The sequence below is a fragment of the Xiphophorus hellerii genome, chromosome 15 (genome assembly GCF_003331165.1).
Source record: "Xiphophorus hellerii strain 12219 chromosome 15, Xiphophorus_hellerii-4.1, whole genome shotgun sequence".
NCBI classification, from domain to species: Eukaryota; Metazoa; Chordata; class Actinopteri; order Cyprinodontiformes; family Poeciliidae; genus Xiphophorus; species Xiphophorus hellerii.
The window spans coordinates 10214778-10227914 of NC_045686.1; the positions used below are offsets into that span (position 1 = coordinate 10214778).

General features: G+C 37.1%; 1 protein-coding gene across 16 annotated transcripts in view; it reads right to left on the reverse strand.

Moving 5' to 3' along the window:
* The window catches only part of ptprk (protein tyrosine phosphatase receptor type K), a 103664-nt gene extending 93946 nt beyond the window's left edge, over positions 1-9718 (reverse strand). For 14 of the 16 annotated variants that reach the window (XM_032584766.1, XM_032584765.1, XM_032584763.1 and 11 more), the window contains exons 1-2: positions 9384-9718; positions 3333-3356 (exon numbers count right to left, since the gene is read on the reverse strand). In XM_032584766.1, the coding sequence (XP_032440657.1) occupies positions 3333-3356; positions 9384-9465 (106 nt within the window). In that variant the 5' untranslated portion in view covers positions 9466-9718. The remainder of the gene's footprint in view (positions 1-3332; positions 3357-9383) is intronic. The other 2 variants (XM_032584750.1, XM_032584755.1) reach the window with 2 other exon arrangements.
* Positions 9719-13137: the final 3419 nt, after the last annotated feature.

A 13137-nucleotide genomic window follows, 5' to 3' on the forward strand; every position in this document is an offset into this window, starting at 1 on the left:
CATGGAGATACACAACAGACATTGAGGACCCCCACTATCTTTCTATGTTTGGCAACATGGAAGGAAAAGTCTGGAAGAACAACAAATGATATACAGAGATGCTCAAACCCCCAACTCTTAGGAACCAACAGTGGTAAAACAACCCAAAAAGCTATATTTAAAACTGAACTCCTGAATTATGGTCTTATCACAGGGAGTGTTTCAGACATCAAGGCTGAGATGGACCAGCCAGAAAACTGACAGAGATGCAGACAGCCACTCAACATTTTAATGTCTGTCTCCACACTCCCACACACAGCCTGTCTTTTAGAGTGAGTGACTGTAGATGCGTATACACGATCACTGTCAGGCTGACCATGTGTCTGCAGTCATCTGCAGCAAGGAAGGACATACAAAAGCTGCCAGGGACACGGACAGACTAAACGACAGATTAAGGTGGCAAACAGACAGATTTTGAGTGAAAAAGAAAAACCCTATAAGATCATTTGGTGGAAAAATTGGAATATCTGATTTTTATCTCCACAAAAACAGAGGAACAGAAGTGTGGTGATGTGAAGATATGTGCCCGTGGATGAAGATGATAATCTTAATGGACTGGACAGCTAGCTCTCTTTAAGCCCCTGATTTGTACAAGCTTGCATGCTCACACAAACACACACAGACACAAGAGGGTTTACATATCTCTAAAGCTTTCCACCACGTCTGATCTGAAATCAGCTTAAATTGGAGAGAACTGATAGAAAGGAACGTAAGGGCACTGACAATCTGTCCTTTCATAACATGAAGATGAACATGCAGAAGCTTTATGGATGAGAGTGAATGAAGCTCAATGCTATGTGGAAAGTCTTCATAAAAAAAATCAAGAGATCAGCAATGAGTTTTTCTTACGCTGCAAATGGGTTGCTCTTGGCAACTTTTGTGGTATTTTCTTGATTGTACGTTGCATTTGTCTGACAGCTGTCTCTATAACTGAACTAATATAAACTTTTTATTATCCTGCGTCCAAAGCTGCATGCAGAGAAGCCACAAGGCTTTTTCATTTCACCTGAGGATATGTGCAGATTGGTTGTCTAATCTGTTCAAAACAACAAAACCCTCAACAGAATAGTACACAAATGAAATAAAATAGGCTGCACATAGTTTGTCTGATCCAGACAAATGAATTAAAAATTCCATAAACCAAATGATTTTTTTTCCAATTACTTTAGTCTTAAGACAAACAAAAAAATAAACAGACTTATTTGAAAAGGCTAACCTAGGCTTAGCTAAACTTTAACCAATAAGCCATCCATATCCCCTCCTGCAAATGACCCTCAGGGGTTTAGCTCAAACCATGTCTCATCAAACATTTGCTAAACTTCCTGAGGAGTTACAGGAATTAGTTACACTGAACAAGAGAGTAAAACTTATTAACATATAAGTTAGATAGAATTCTGTTTTACTTATTCTACTCTGTTAAATTGTGAAATTCAACAACTGTTATTGTAGATTCATCTTCAGGGCACTTTTGTTAAAATTATAAGTTTTGTCAAAACATGTATAATTTTGTATACATGTTTAATCATGCATTGAACACGGGTTGTAAATGACAAACAGGATAATATGCCCTTTAGTCCTTATAACCCAACACGGAGAAATGCTGGAGCATTCCACAGATAGTTGGAGATTGTCCTTTTTCCTTCAAAATGAATCATCCAACTTTGCATCCAACTTAGCGTCACTGACATTCTCATTAGTATTACCCTGGCCAGTTATTCGCTTACTTATTTATTTATTTATTTATCTATTTATTTATTTAGAGTGAAATGAACTGCTCTGTGGTAAAGAGCTGTTTCTTACAATCCAGACACAAAATTCAAATCCATTCCCACAAAAGGTTTATGCAAACAGTTACCATCACTTTAACTACTTCAAAATTAAGCAATCATAAATTATGCTTATTCTGTTAAACTGGTTTTATCTTCTTTCATTTAATCTTTCAATTTTAATGAGTTTTCTTTGTTTTTAAGGGTACATTGCACAGCTTTTATTATTTTAAATACACTTTGTAAAGAACATTGATTTGATAGAAATTGTGACAGTATCTTGGCTTTTCTTATCAAAAACAAATTTATTAATCCAGCTTTTAAAGGACTTAGGATAAGAGCTGATACAAAACAAGACAAATCCATTTTCCCGTTTAAGTCATACCTCATATGAATTAACAGCATTTAACGAGTTTTCATTAATTCAAAAACATTTTTTGCATTCATTCAATAGCTTGACTTTTTGGTGCACTGCATTCCAATTCATGTATGGAAACATTTTGTAGATTAAAAGAGTGATAACCTTTTAAAAAGTAACAGAAGATTAGGTATTCAGTCTATATTTGAATGAAAAAAAAATCTGCCTTGTTAATTAAAAACCTTGAGGAAAACCACGCAGCCACAAAGAAAACTCTCTACCTACAGGGCCAATATTCTCTTTTACTTCCTTGTCACTTTCACAACCAACAACAACCATCTTAAAATGTACTGTTTGCTAAGGGTGTTTGTGTGTGAAAGTGAGAAAAACAGATGGAGAAAAAAAAACAAAATATGCAACATGGGAGAAGAGAAATAAAAGAGAAAATAAAAGTGGAACAAAGGTGTTCTGCTACTGAAAGAACAAAGTTCCTCTGAGTTCCTTTATAGGAGAGCAGGCTCGGCTAAACAAACAGCACCTGGAAACTTCAAACTCCCCCAACAGCTGTCTAACTATACAGAAGGACAGACAGACAAAAACAGGAAATGAGACACAAAGACAAGCGGCAAACAGATTAATTGGCAGCCAGGTAAGCGGAGTCATAACTACAAGCGACAACAAGCCGGTACAAGATTGCTTCAAGAATTTCAGCGGTTCAAGCTATTTATGTAGAGGAAAGAAAATTACTACAGACATGGCCTTAAGGTGTGTGAATCACTGAAACTTCTTTGACATTGAATCAAGTAATCAAAGAGCAAATCCAATAAATTGCAATGTCATAAAAAAAATACTATAAAAGTGAAAACTATAAACTATACCTACAAGCTTTACTTTGATGTTTGCTTAAAAAGATGTATGAAAGAAATTGTTAATGGTGTTACGGTGAGTTTAAAAAGTATCAAAATAACAGCTGAGCCGTTAGTTTCAATGGGATGGATATGCAAAACCAAAAAGCCTCTGGAAGGTGTAATGGAGGAGGGTAAATAATGAGAACAACAGATGTCAAACTGGAAACAGAACCTAGAGTTTAAGCCATGGAATAATTATGACAACACTAAAAGAACGATGAAACATGAAACACAGCTCTTTGCCGACAAGTCGTAACTCACCCTTTTCTGCGCGCCCCAAGTGAGCTGGATCCAGCAGAAGCAAAGCAGAGAATAATAGGACAGAATTAGATTAGAAAGCATGCAAAGGTTCACAGATGCAAGAGAGATGTTCTCTGTATTCATTATTTATCATCAAATAGATAAGCTCTCTTAAAACCACAGAACTGAAGCTAATTATTTGCACAGAAGATTATCTTGATAATTAAGTTGTCATTAGACAAAATTGTGTTTGTTTTATATACTGTTTCCAGAAAGTGAGAAAAAAAATCTTAAAACGTAAATTCAAACATTTATGACTAAGTTTCCATACACAAACTTCCTGCCTTTCCAACACATGCCTAACCTCAGACTTTTTTCCTCAACCAACCCTCATGGTAACCCTAAAAATAATCTCTTTTCCAAGACTGTCCTCACCTGCCACTGTTTCTCCCCATCTTCCAAACAATCACCAGCCAAACCTCCACTGAATATATTTTTAACACCAAAAGGCTAACCCACTTAGCTGGCAATGAGTCTTCTCACATCTGCCTGTGTATTTGTGTGTATATGCATGTGTCTGCGTACGTGCATGTAACATAATGTAATGAATCGGCTGTGAGCGTTGATTACTTAATCTGTCATTAGTCAGCCATGTGGACCAGTTTGTGTGTGTGCGTGTTTGTGTGTGTGTATAAATATGAGTGTGGATGTATGAGAGGCAGCCTTGCCCCAACAGCTGTGACCGGAGCCACACAGGGCAGAGCAGAGATTGATGATACTGGACTTGTATCATCATTTATCAGGGATGTGATGTTTCAGGCATTCGAGATTTGTTTTGAGTGCTCTGCCTCAGTTCATTTCTAAAGAACTTCATCACTTTCATGGGTCACTTGATTTGATTCACCGAATGATTTGCCACAAGCTTGAAGAGAACCGTGCTTGTAAAATTATTAACGTTCCTTAAATGTTTTTAAAACTTTATTACATTACTACTAAAACTACAGTATTTTTAATGAGATTTGATATTATAGACAAACACAAATTGGTGCATAACTGAGAAGTGGAAGAAAAATTACTCATATTTTTAAAAATATTTTTCTACAAAAACATTCTTAAAAGTGTGGTGTGCATGAAAATTCAGCTCCCTGACTTGAGATTTTGTGAAAACGTCCTTCCATACGATTACAGTTGCAAATCATGTGTGGCATCTTTGTATGAGCGTTGCACATCAACAGACTAAAATGTTTGGTGATTCTTCGTAAAACAGATCTAACAGGATGAAAAATGTCAGTAAACATCAGTTTGTTGATCCAATCCATCCTGTTGTAGGTTGTAAGTTACAATTCAGTAACTTTAAGATTGGCTTTCAGATTTAGATTGTTGTCCTGCTTGAAGATGGAACTTAGTCTCATCTCTTTTGAAAGTCTTCTTTCAAGATAAGCCTGAATTTAGCTTAATTCAAAATCTCATTAATAACTGTGACAAGCTTCTCTGTTCCTGATAAAGAAATGCCTCCCCACATGTTCCATGGTGGCAGTAGTGTACTCAGATTGATGTGCAGAGAAAAGCATTTATACTGATATTAAATTACACATAGGTGACTTCTGAAAGTAACAGTGTGCATTAACTTTGATTTAAACATGCTAAAGTAAACACAGCTGAAAGAAATGCAAGCTACACTTGCCTGATTTTTTTTATCTGTAGAAACATTTTCCTTAAGCTGCACATTTTCTCTTAACTTTAGTCTTTTAACTAATATTTGAACATTGAAGTTTGTGGTTTTAGCATAACAAACTGTGAAAATATGTAATGGGGTTTTTTTTGCAAGACACTGTAAATTTTATGTAGGGCATACCATTAGATAAAATTTATTACTCAAAGCCTTCATTAACCCGACCCCCAACACCAAAGCATGTGCCAATATTTCAAGTCAATCAGTTCACCCCATTCTGTTGAATCGCTTAAAGAACACCGACCAAGTAATGAAGGAAACACCATTTAGGTTTAGAAACCACCATTCCAAACGTCCAAAGCATACAAGCATCTTTAGGTTATTTGTTTTAAAGGTAATTCTAAACTAAGCACAATGTAGAAACATTAAACAACATTGCCATTAATGATAGCTTGTCTTAGCAATCAACCTGCTGTAACGGTGCACCATGTTGCAATAGGTTCAATCATCTAAACTGCAAAAATAACTTTGAAAATTGAAAAGTCAGAATTGAAAGACTTAGATAAATGAGGAAAATGTGATTTTTAACCCAAAAATGTAACATAGGTATGTTTATGAGTTAAAACTACTTGATGAGGTGTAAGGGAAACACTGTGTTTGACTTTACAAATGACTTCAGAACATTAACCACATAATGGGAACAAAGCTTTACCAGGTTCGGGGTTATAAGAGTGATTAGGATCTGTGAAAACACCAAAATCATGTTTTTGAAAAATAAATTACTGCACAACGTTTAGTAGGTTTGGTATATTATGTGCACCCAGCAAAAACATAGCAGTAACGGCATGATTTACAACCTGTCAATCATATCATCTTCCCAGAACCTCTCTCTCGTTGAGTTTGAACAACCACTATGTGTCGCTAATCCATTTCAACACAAATCCTCATATTCATTCATACCCCAGCACACACATGCACACAGTCTAATGAGGGATTAGCTAATGAATTCTCTCAACAGATTAATTACATTTTTCAGACTTCGTCCCCAAACAGCTCAAGGAATGAGCCAGTACTTTCAAAGAGAGAGAGATTTTTTTAATCTATCACCAAATTGAAATCAGTAGAAACAGATTGGCTTTGGGCAAAAAGGACGTTTGATTTGAGGAGAAGACATAAAAATGGATCTGAAGAACTGCAGACTGAGGCGTTACTTTTAACGAGAAAATAAATAAAACGGGCCTTTGATTTGGAGCCATTATACATGGCATGACTAGAATGAGAAGGCATTTTTCGCATGAATCTAAATGAGAGGCAAACATTTCAGATACTCTTCTTTGTACCGCTGTTCACCGGAGGGCTTAAAAGCGTCGTCCTGCCTCCGTCTCTCTAAGTGACAGCAAAGCACAAGAGCGGACACACAAATTCGCACCACACGTACACAAAAAAAGACAGACACACAATGATTCACACACACACTCTCCCTCCTGCCGTTTTCACAGTCTCTTGAGTGGAGGAGATGCCCACGGCCAAAAACCAATGGTTTCTTGATTTCCCCCCCTCTCTCCTTCTCTCCTCTTTCTCACTATCACTCTGCTTCTCTCGCCTTTTTCCATTAAAACACCCAATTTTGTTTCATCTCCTAAATGGAGCGGAAAAGTAATTATAATTAAACCAACTTGGTGCTAATGTTCAAAATACTGAAATAATTTACAGTTATAATTAAACCAGCTCAGATGTTGTGTTCAGTGGGAGCGGCAGTCTTCTAATTCGTCTGGAGACACTGATGGAAAACAATCATTTCACTTCATTAGGATTAAAGACGCCTGGAATCTGTGTCACAACTCGATCAGAGAGGAAGAAGATTTAGAAAGTTGTCAAATTAACACAAAACTCAGTCACTGACTTTATAAAGACGGCGGCGCTCAGGCTTGTTCGCGTTTGTTACACTGACTTTGTAAGTGATTAGTCAACATACAAATATGCAAAGCAGTACGATAAGGAGTGTGGGAGATTTATGAGAATGACTCAATTTATAATTTGACACAGTAATTGGGAAACTAAAAACTGATAAAATAAGAATGAGACTAATCTATTGAAACAGATATTGGAGCACAGACTAAATTACTTCTTTAATGTATAAAAGATAATTTTAAGTTTAAGATAATGTTTAACTGGTATGGTCCTTATTTCTTTGCTGCCTTTTTAATGCATTTATTATTTAGCAGCTAATGCTGTCGGCCTTAATCTGAAATATTTTAATGAAGAGGAGTGAATATATAAGTTACAAGTTGCAAGATTTAATAATTGTGTAACAAAATAAAAAACAATTTTGATCTGTTAAAGTGCCTGAATCTGGGACTTCATTACAGAATAATGCACTGCAGCAAAGATGCTGGCCAAAACTCAACTTATTAACATGTACCTTATTATGACCTTATTTGCTTTCATGCACAAATAACTACTTATTATCCTGGAATGCAACTCAGTGCAAGTAATTTGTGTAAAATGTTATTGAATGAATGATATTCCACATTCCCTTTCCCGAAGCAGCATCCAGTCACTTGTATTTACTTGCAAATTAACAGCACTCACATTCCCAAAGAGGCCTCAAAGAAATTCCACACATTTGTTGCCCTGAGGACCAAATGGCCCCAAGGGAGGGGAAGAAAGGGGGATAGTTATGGGCTACAGGGTGGGGTGAAGGGTGACAATAAAACGTTTGCTGATAAAGTTGGAATTAATGCGGCCAGCGAGAATACTGGAGCAGAAAATTAGGTTTTTGTACAATGAATGTGGATTCATTTGCAGGACTTAACTGAAGCGTGTGCGTCCTTAAGGTTTTAGTTTGATTTTGGAGGTCAGCGCTCAAAACTGTTTAGTGAGTCTCGTTTTCTCTCTCTCTCTCTCTCTCTCTCTCTCTCTGTATGCACGAGTTGAAATAGAAACAACTGCTGAATACGGAAATTAACGCACAGCAAACCCGCATTCAGTTTAGAGCGCTGGCTCAAATGAATCCAGATGAGCTGCAGGGACTGTCGAGGTCTGAGCAGCCCTGCTCAAACATCGCAGCCACGCGAAAAGTTGTAAAGTTGCAGAATCTCTAAACATCGCTGTTGCTGCAGCTGCTTCACCTGCAGGAGCGAATTCATGTTTCCTCGTGACAAGATGGAAAAAGAGGGCTAGGAGGGGTGCAAATGCTTGATTTGCAATTCGGATAACTCAATTGTTAGGTCTTAAACATGCAAAAAGAGGACGACGAGCTGCGGAATGATGCGCTACGCACGGCAATGAAATTAAATGAGTTCAGCGGCTACTTTAGTTTCAGGTTTTCAACTTTCTGCGTGTCCTACAGTATCTTAAAGGACAAATTAACACATTTTAATCACCTCTAACATGACAGAACTTAACCTTTATATCTACAACCCGTATCTTTGCCAACCCAAAACATTTTAATTCAACCTTACCTGGGGGGGGAGGAGTCTAAATCTAACTTAAAGGGCTCTCGGACGAAGCCAAGAAAACAAGGTTACTGTAAAACTGCTTTAAACAAGATAGAAAAGAAGATGATAAAAAATTAAACGATCATTTACGCACTAAGCTATTTCCAAATAAACGCCTGTATTATAGTTAGACACAATGAAAACGCATATAAAGTGCAGGATTGCTGCAAAAATATATCTAAATGGGTTCACTATCATACCACATAGATATTATAGTTTTTTTTTTAATACTGTGATGTCCGTGCGCACAATAACTTCTCCTCTCCTTTCATGCGCTGCAGAAGAGGATGAACCGCACGCGTTGTTTATTCAGTCTTGTACCATCTTAGTAGCCCGTTTTAAAAAAAATACTTCTAAATAACAATAATAAAAGCAGCAGTAAATATTATCTATTTTATTCTAAGTACTTTTTTTTTTTCTCCTCAGACTTAAGATTTTGGTAAGAAAATTTCCGTACCAAAACTTCAAACCATCTCATGTCGCAACTTAACTGAGTTTAATAAAAGGCTACAAGCCAAACCTCTGATTCATTTCGTCTCACTGGTTATGGTAAGCTCAACCCACTTGGCAAAATAAAACAACCTTACATGCGGGTTCGACTACACCGACGAATCGAACCTTTAACATTCAACCTGACAAAGATCACCTTCACCTCATAGGAAAATGCCATTCTCGCATCCGGCGTCATTTAAAAAGCACAAACGAAGCTTTAAAACCGGCATGACGGGACATAGTCAAAGCGAAGGTTAACTTTTCTTTCTTCAACACCGTCACACACACCTGCCCGGAATCCGTGTACTTCCATGAAGAAAAAACGACAGATTTACGGTTTAAACTTCTCTTTACCTCTCTCAAACAACAGCAACACTCCAAACATTGTAATAGTTATTTTTCTTTTACCTGTAGGCAATTGAGCGGAGACGGAGCCAACTCTTGAACAGAGGATCACAACTCCCAGAAATACAGAGAAAAGTGTATCCATGGCTTGACGAGACTGTTCTCCTCCCGTGAAAAGTTTGCTCGGTCCAAGTTTCTTCAGTCGTCTCAGTCTTTCTCGTCTATAGGTTGTTATTCCATCTGTTGTTTTAGCTCCATTATTCAGTCCGTGGCTCTCGCTTTTCGATTCCTGCGGGCGCTCGCGGACTCCACACTTTGTTTCACGCAGAGCGTGGAGAGGGAGCGCGAGGCGGAGTGAAGAGAGCGAGGTGTAGTGGGAGCGCGAGCGCAGCACAGAGCTGGTGACGTCACAAGAAGGGAGTCGATTGAAATGTTGCTACACCTAAAATATTATCTCATGTACTATTTAGTGTTGTTACTGATGTTTCAAAATTATCAGAAGGCTAATGTACCGTCTGACACATTTGAAACATGTCTCAACACGTTCAAAAAGACAATTCCTTAACGTTTTATGTCGTAAAACCAAACAGAAAGTGGATTAAAAACTAGAAATTTCTTGCCAAAAAAAAGGAAAACAAAAGAGTAATAGACCAATTAAAATATCACACAAAAAACAAAATAATATTTAGGAACAGCAGTGTTTCACACACATACATTTATCCTTACTTATAACACGTTTCCCTTGAAATGGAGGTAATTCCATGGCCAGATTAAGTGGCATTTATGCTGTTGGGCTAAAGGCAGTTAGGTGGCCTACACCAACAACTTTTGTGAAGAAAAGTTAAAATAGTTTGATACACATCAGTTTCAAGACTTTTTGGCTTTGTCCTCATAAAACTGTTTTTTCCAGCTTTTTTTTGTCCTTTCTTCAAAGTCCCTCATAGACTCAAAGATTTGAAAATGTTCCAGAAAACATGCCAGATCTGTGCAGTGTGATCTAATGCATTCATTAAAATATACCAAAAAGATAGGCGTTAACCAACTGCTCAAAAATTATTGAGCCACAACCTGAACAACTGGTTCAGGTTCTGGCTTAAGTTAAAATATCACTATTGTTTTCAAATAATCCAGTAGTTATATACATGGGAGTCCAATAAATTAAACAAGTCACCTTATATGATATTTCATATAAAACATATATTAATTTTAAAAAAGAAAGCTATTTTTTCTGCTTCTGGCTACTGCAAATTAAGTCATTAATAACATTTTTCCCACGGTACTTCATTGTGATAAACTCCCCCCTGAGGCACAACAACATGCCCCAACTTATTACAAAATAGCTTAGGGAGAGTTAAAATTACAAGCCTGAGGTGTCACAAAGCCTAATGAAGGTGAAAAAACCAAATGCAGAGGGCAACAGGACAACTCACAATTATATGTCAACAAGGACAAAAAACCTCTTAATACTCCAGTAGCAAGAAAAACTAGCACCAAACAGAGGAAACCAGACTACATTACATAATGAGAGAGAAATGACCAAATACCTGCAGGTCTGATGGTTACCAAACAAGGATCTGCAGTGCAAAGAGGCAGACAGCAAGACTTAAAGAAACATACAGAGACTGTGTTTTTGTCTTTTGTTATAATTTCCATTGAGACAATAGTTATCGTGAAATTGTGCTGTGTAAAAAATGAAGAATTTAACCTAAATGATTTAGGTCAGTGTAACTCCTTGCCAATTTTTACCAGTGGGTTGCCACCTTGTCCTTTCATACCTACATTTTGTAGTTGCAAACAACTCAATTCATACTCACCAATAGGAAAGTGTTTTTGGTGAGTTTTGGAAATCAAGAATCATAAAAATGCTTAAAATATCTCATACAATTTCATATCTTTGTGTGTTCTTTTCTGAAGACTTTATATTATGCTCTATTACCACCGATTGCCATTCTGACTGCCCTTTGGACCTATTTCCTTTTATGCTGAATGACAGGATGTGATACATGGTCAAACCAAAATAATCTCTAAAAGCTTCAGTTTGTGACTTTTACAAAAATATGTTATTTATTTTACTTATTTGTCTAAACTATCACCATGTCATGACAGTATGGTATGAGACATAATCTGTGAAAAGCTCATACTCCTCCACCTCCTCCAATACTACTACTGCTATCAGCAAAATGCGTCAAAAACAACCAATCAGAGCCAGGATAATGGTCTTAGTGCTGTTAATCACCTCCATGTACGTGCTGCTCAGTGTGCTAAGGAACTTAAGAACTTACCATTTCAGGAAAATTGTTTATCCACTGACTGGGAGCACAGGGAGAAAGTAGAGAAACTAATTTTTCTCGCAGATTATCTGTATCAAACAATACTGTCACAACATTGTGACAGTTTAAACAAATAATGAAAAAAAATACATTTTCCAACAAAGGTACACACTGCAGTTTTCAATCCATGGGTATGAAGTAGTTTGTTTACAAAATGGAAGGAATTAATCAAATGACAGTGCATAGAAAATGAGGATAGGTGAAGGGGGAAAATGAAATATTTAAGAACAAAAGGATTAAGGAACTTATTTTTGGTCAAATGTATTCCAGTGGTAGCTTTAGTTGGACCCACTAACCAGATAAAAGCTCTAACAAGAGTATTTATAATCCCAAACACAATGTGGAGTCCCTGTCCAGCTCAGGGCCCCTTAACCATTCAGCCAATCCACAGAAAAGGGACCCCTGCTAATGCTTCAGAAAAATGGAATACAGTGGAGAGCAGAAAAGAGAAAGAAAGAATAATAGAACTGAACCATATCTAAGTCAGACATGAAAAGACACAGCCATTGTAAATTTCAAAGGGAGAACGTACCCAAATTCAAAAAGCTTTTGTTACAATGTGTTTGGGTTAGTGTAAAATTGTGTATATTGAACTCATCCACAGAACAGAAAGATTAAGCAGGAACAAATTCTGTTGAACAAAAATGATGCCTGTGAGAGACAGAAACCAGAGCAGTAAAGGATCTGCAAAGTCATCAGGATGTACAGCCAGAAGCTGCTTCCATTTGATTTAAAAGAAACCTTGGTGAACTGTAACCATTGCTGAATGATTTCTTTGTGAGTGTGTGTGTGTTAAGAACCATCCTTTCTAGAGTGATTTAAAAGGACTGCAACACCCTTGATGACCTCTCCATCCACTATTTCTCTTCTCAGAACTCATCCTTGGAGAACTGCTTATACCACATTAATTTGCAATTAGCTTTATGTCTCGCCCATCCAATCACTTACTCATTGTTGAATTATAAAGTACCAAACTTGCAAGTGTTAACAGCAGTTTTATCTAAGCTGCAGTTTGACTTAAAAACTGCATTTGCCCACATTTCACCGTCTGCCACCACTGGTGACAGCATGTCAGAGTGGGAATGGATAACATCATGACAGGCCTGCCAAATAGACAAAATAGATGTTTTGATTTGGTACACAGCTCTGCTATAAATACAGTAGGTGTTGTGGATAGAAATGTTAGAACAAGGAACAGGCGCAGATATTCTCTCAGTGTTTGCTTTGTCTCTCTTAGTGCCACCTCTACCACATGAAAGGTGCAAAAAATTTCTTTCTCTGTGTTTGTAGAGCAGGAATATGCAGAATGTTTTGCTGTTTGGAGGAAAAATACATTTAACGGTAACTTTTAAAGGGTAGCTCAATACTGTTTTCCTTATGATGCTACTGTGAATGTGGCTACATGAAAAAGTTTTCTTTATATTAACCTTTTTTTCTTGTGATCAAACGTCACAGTCATGTCTCAGAACGTGAATTTGTTGTCGAAA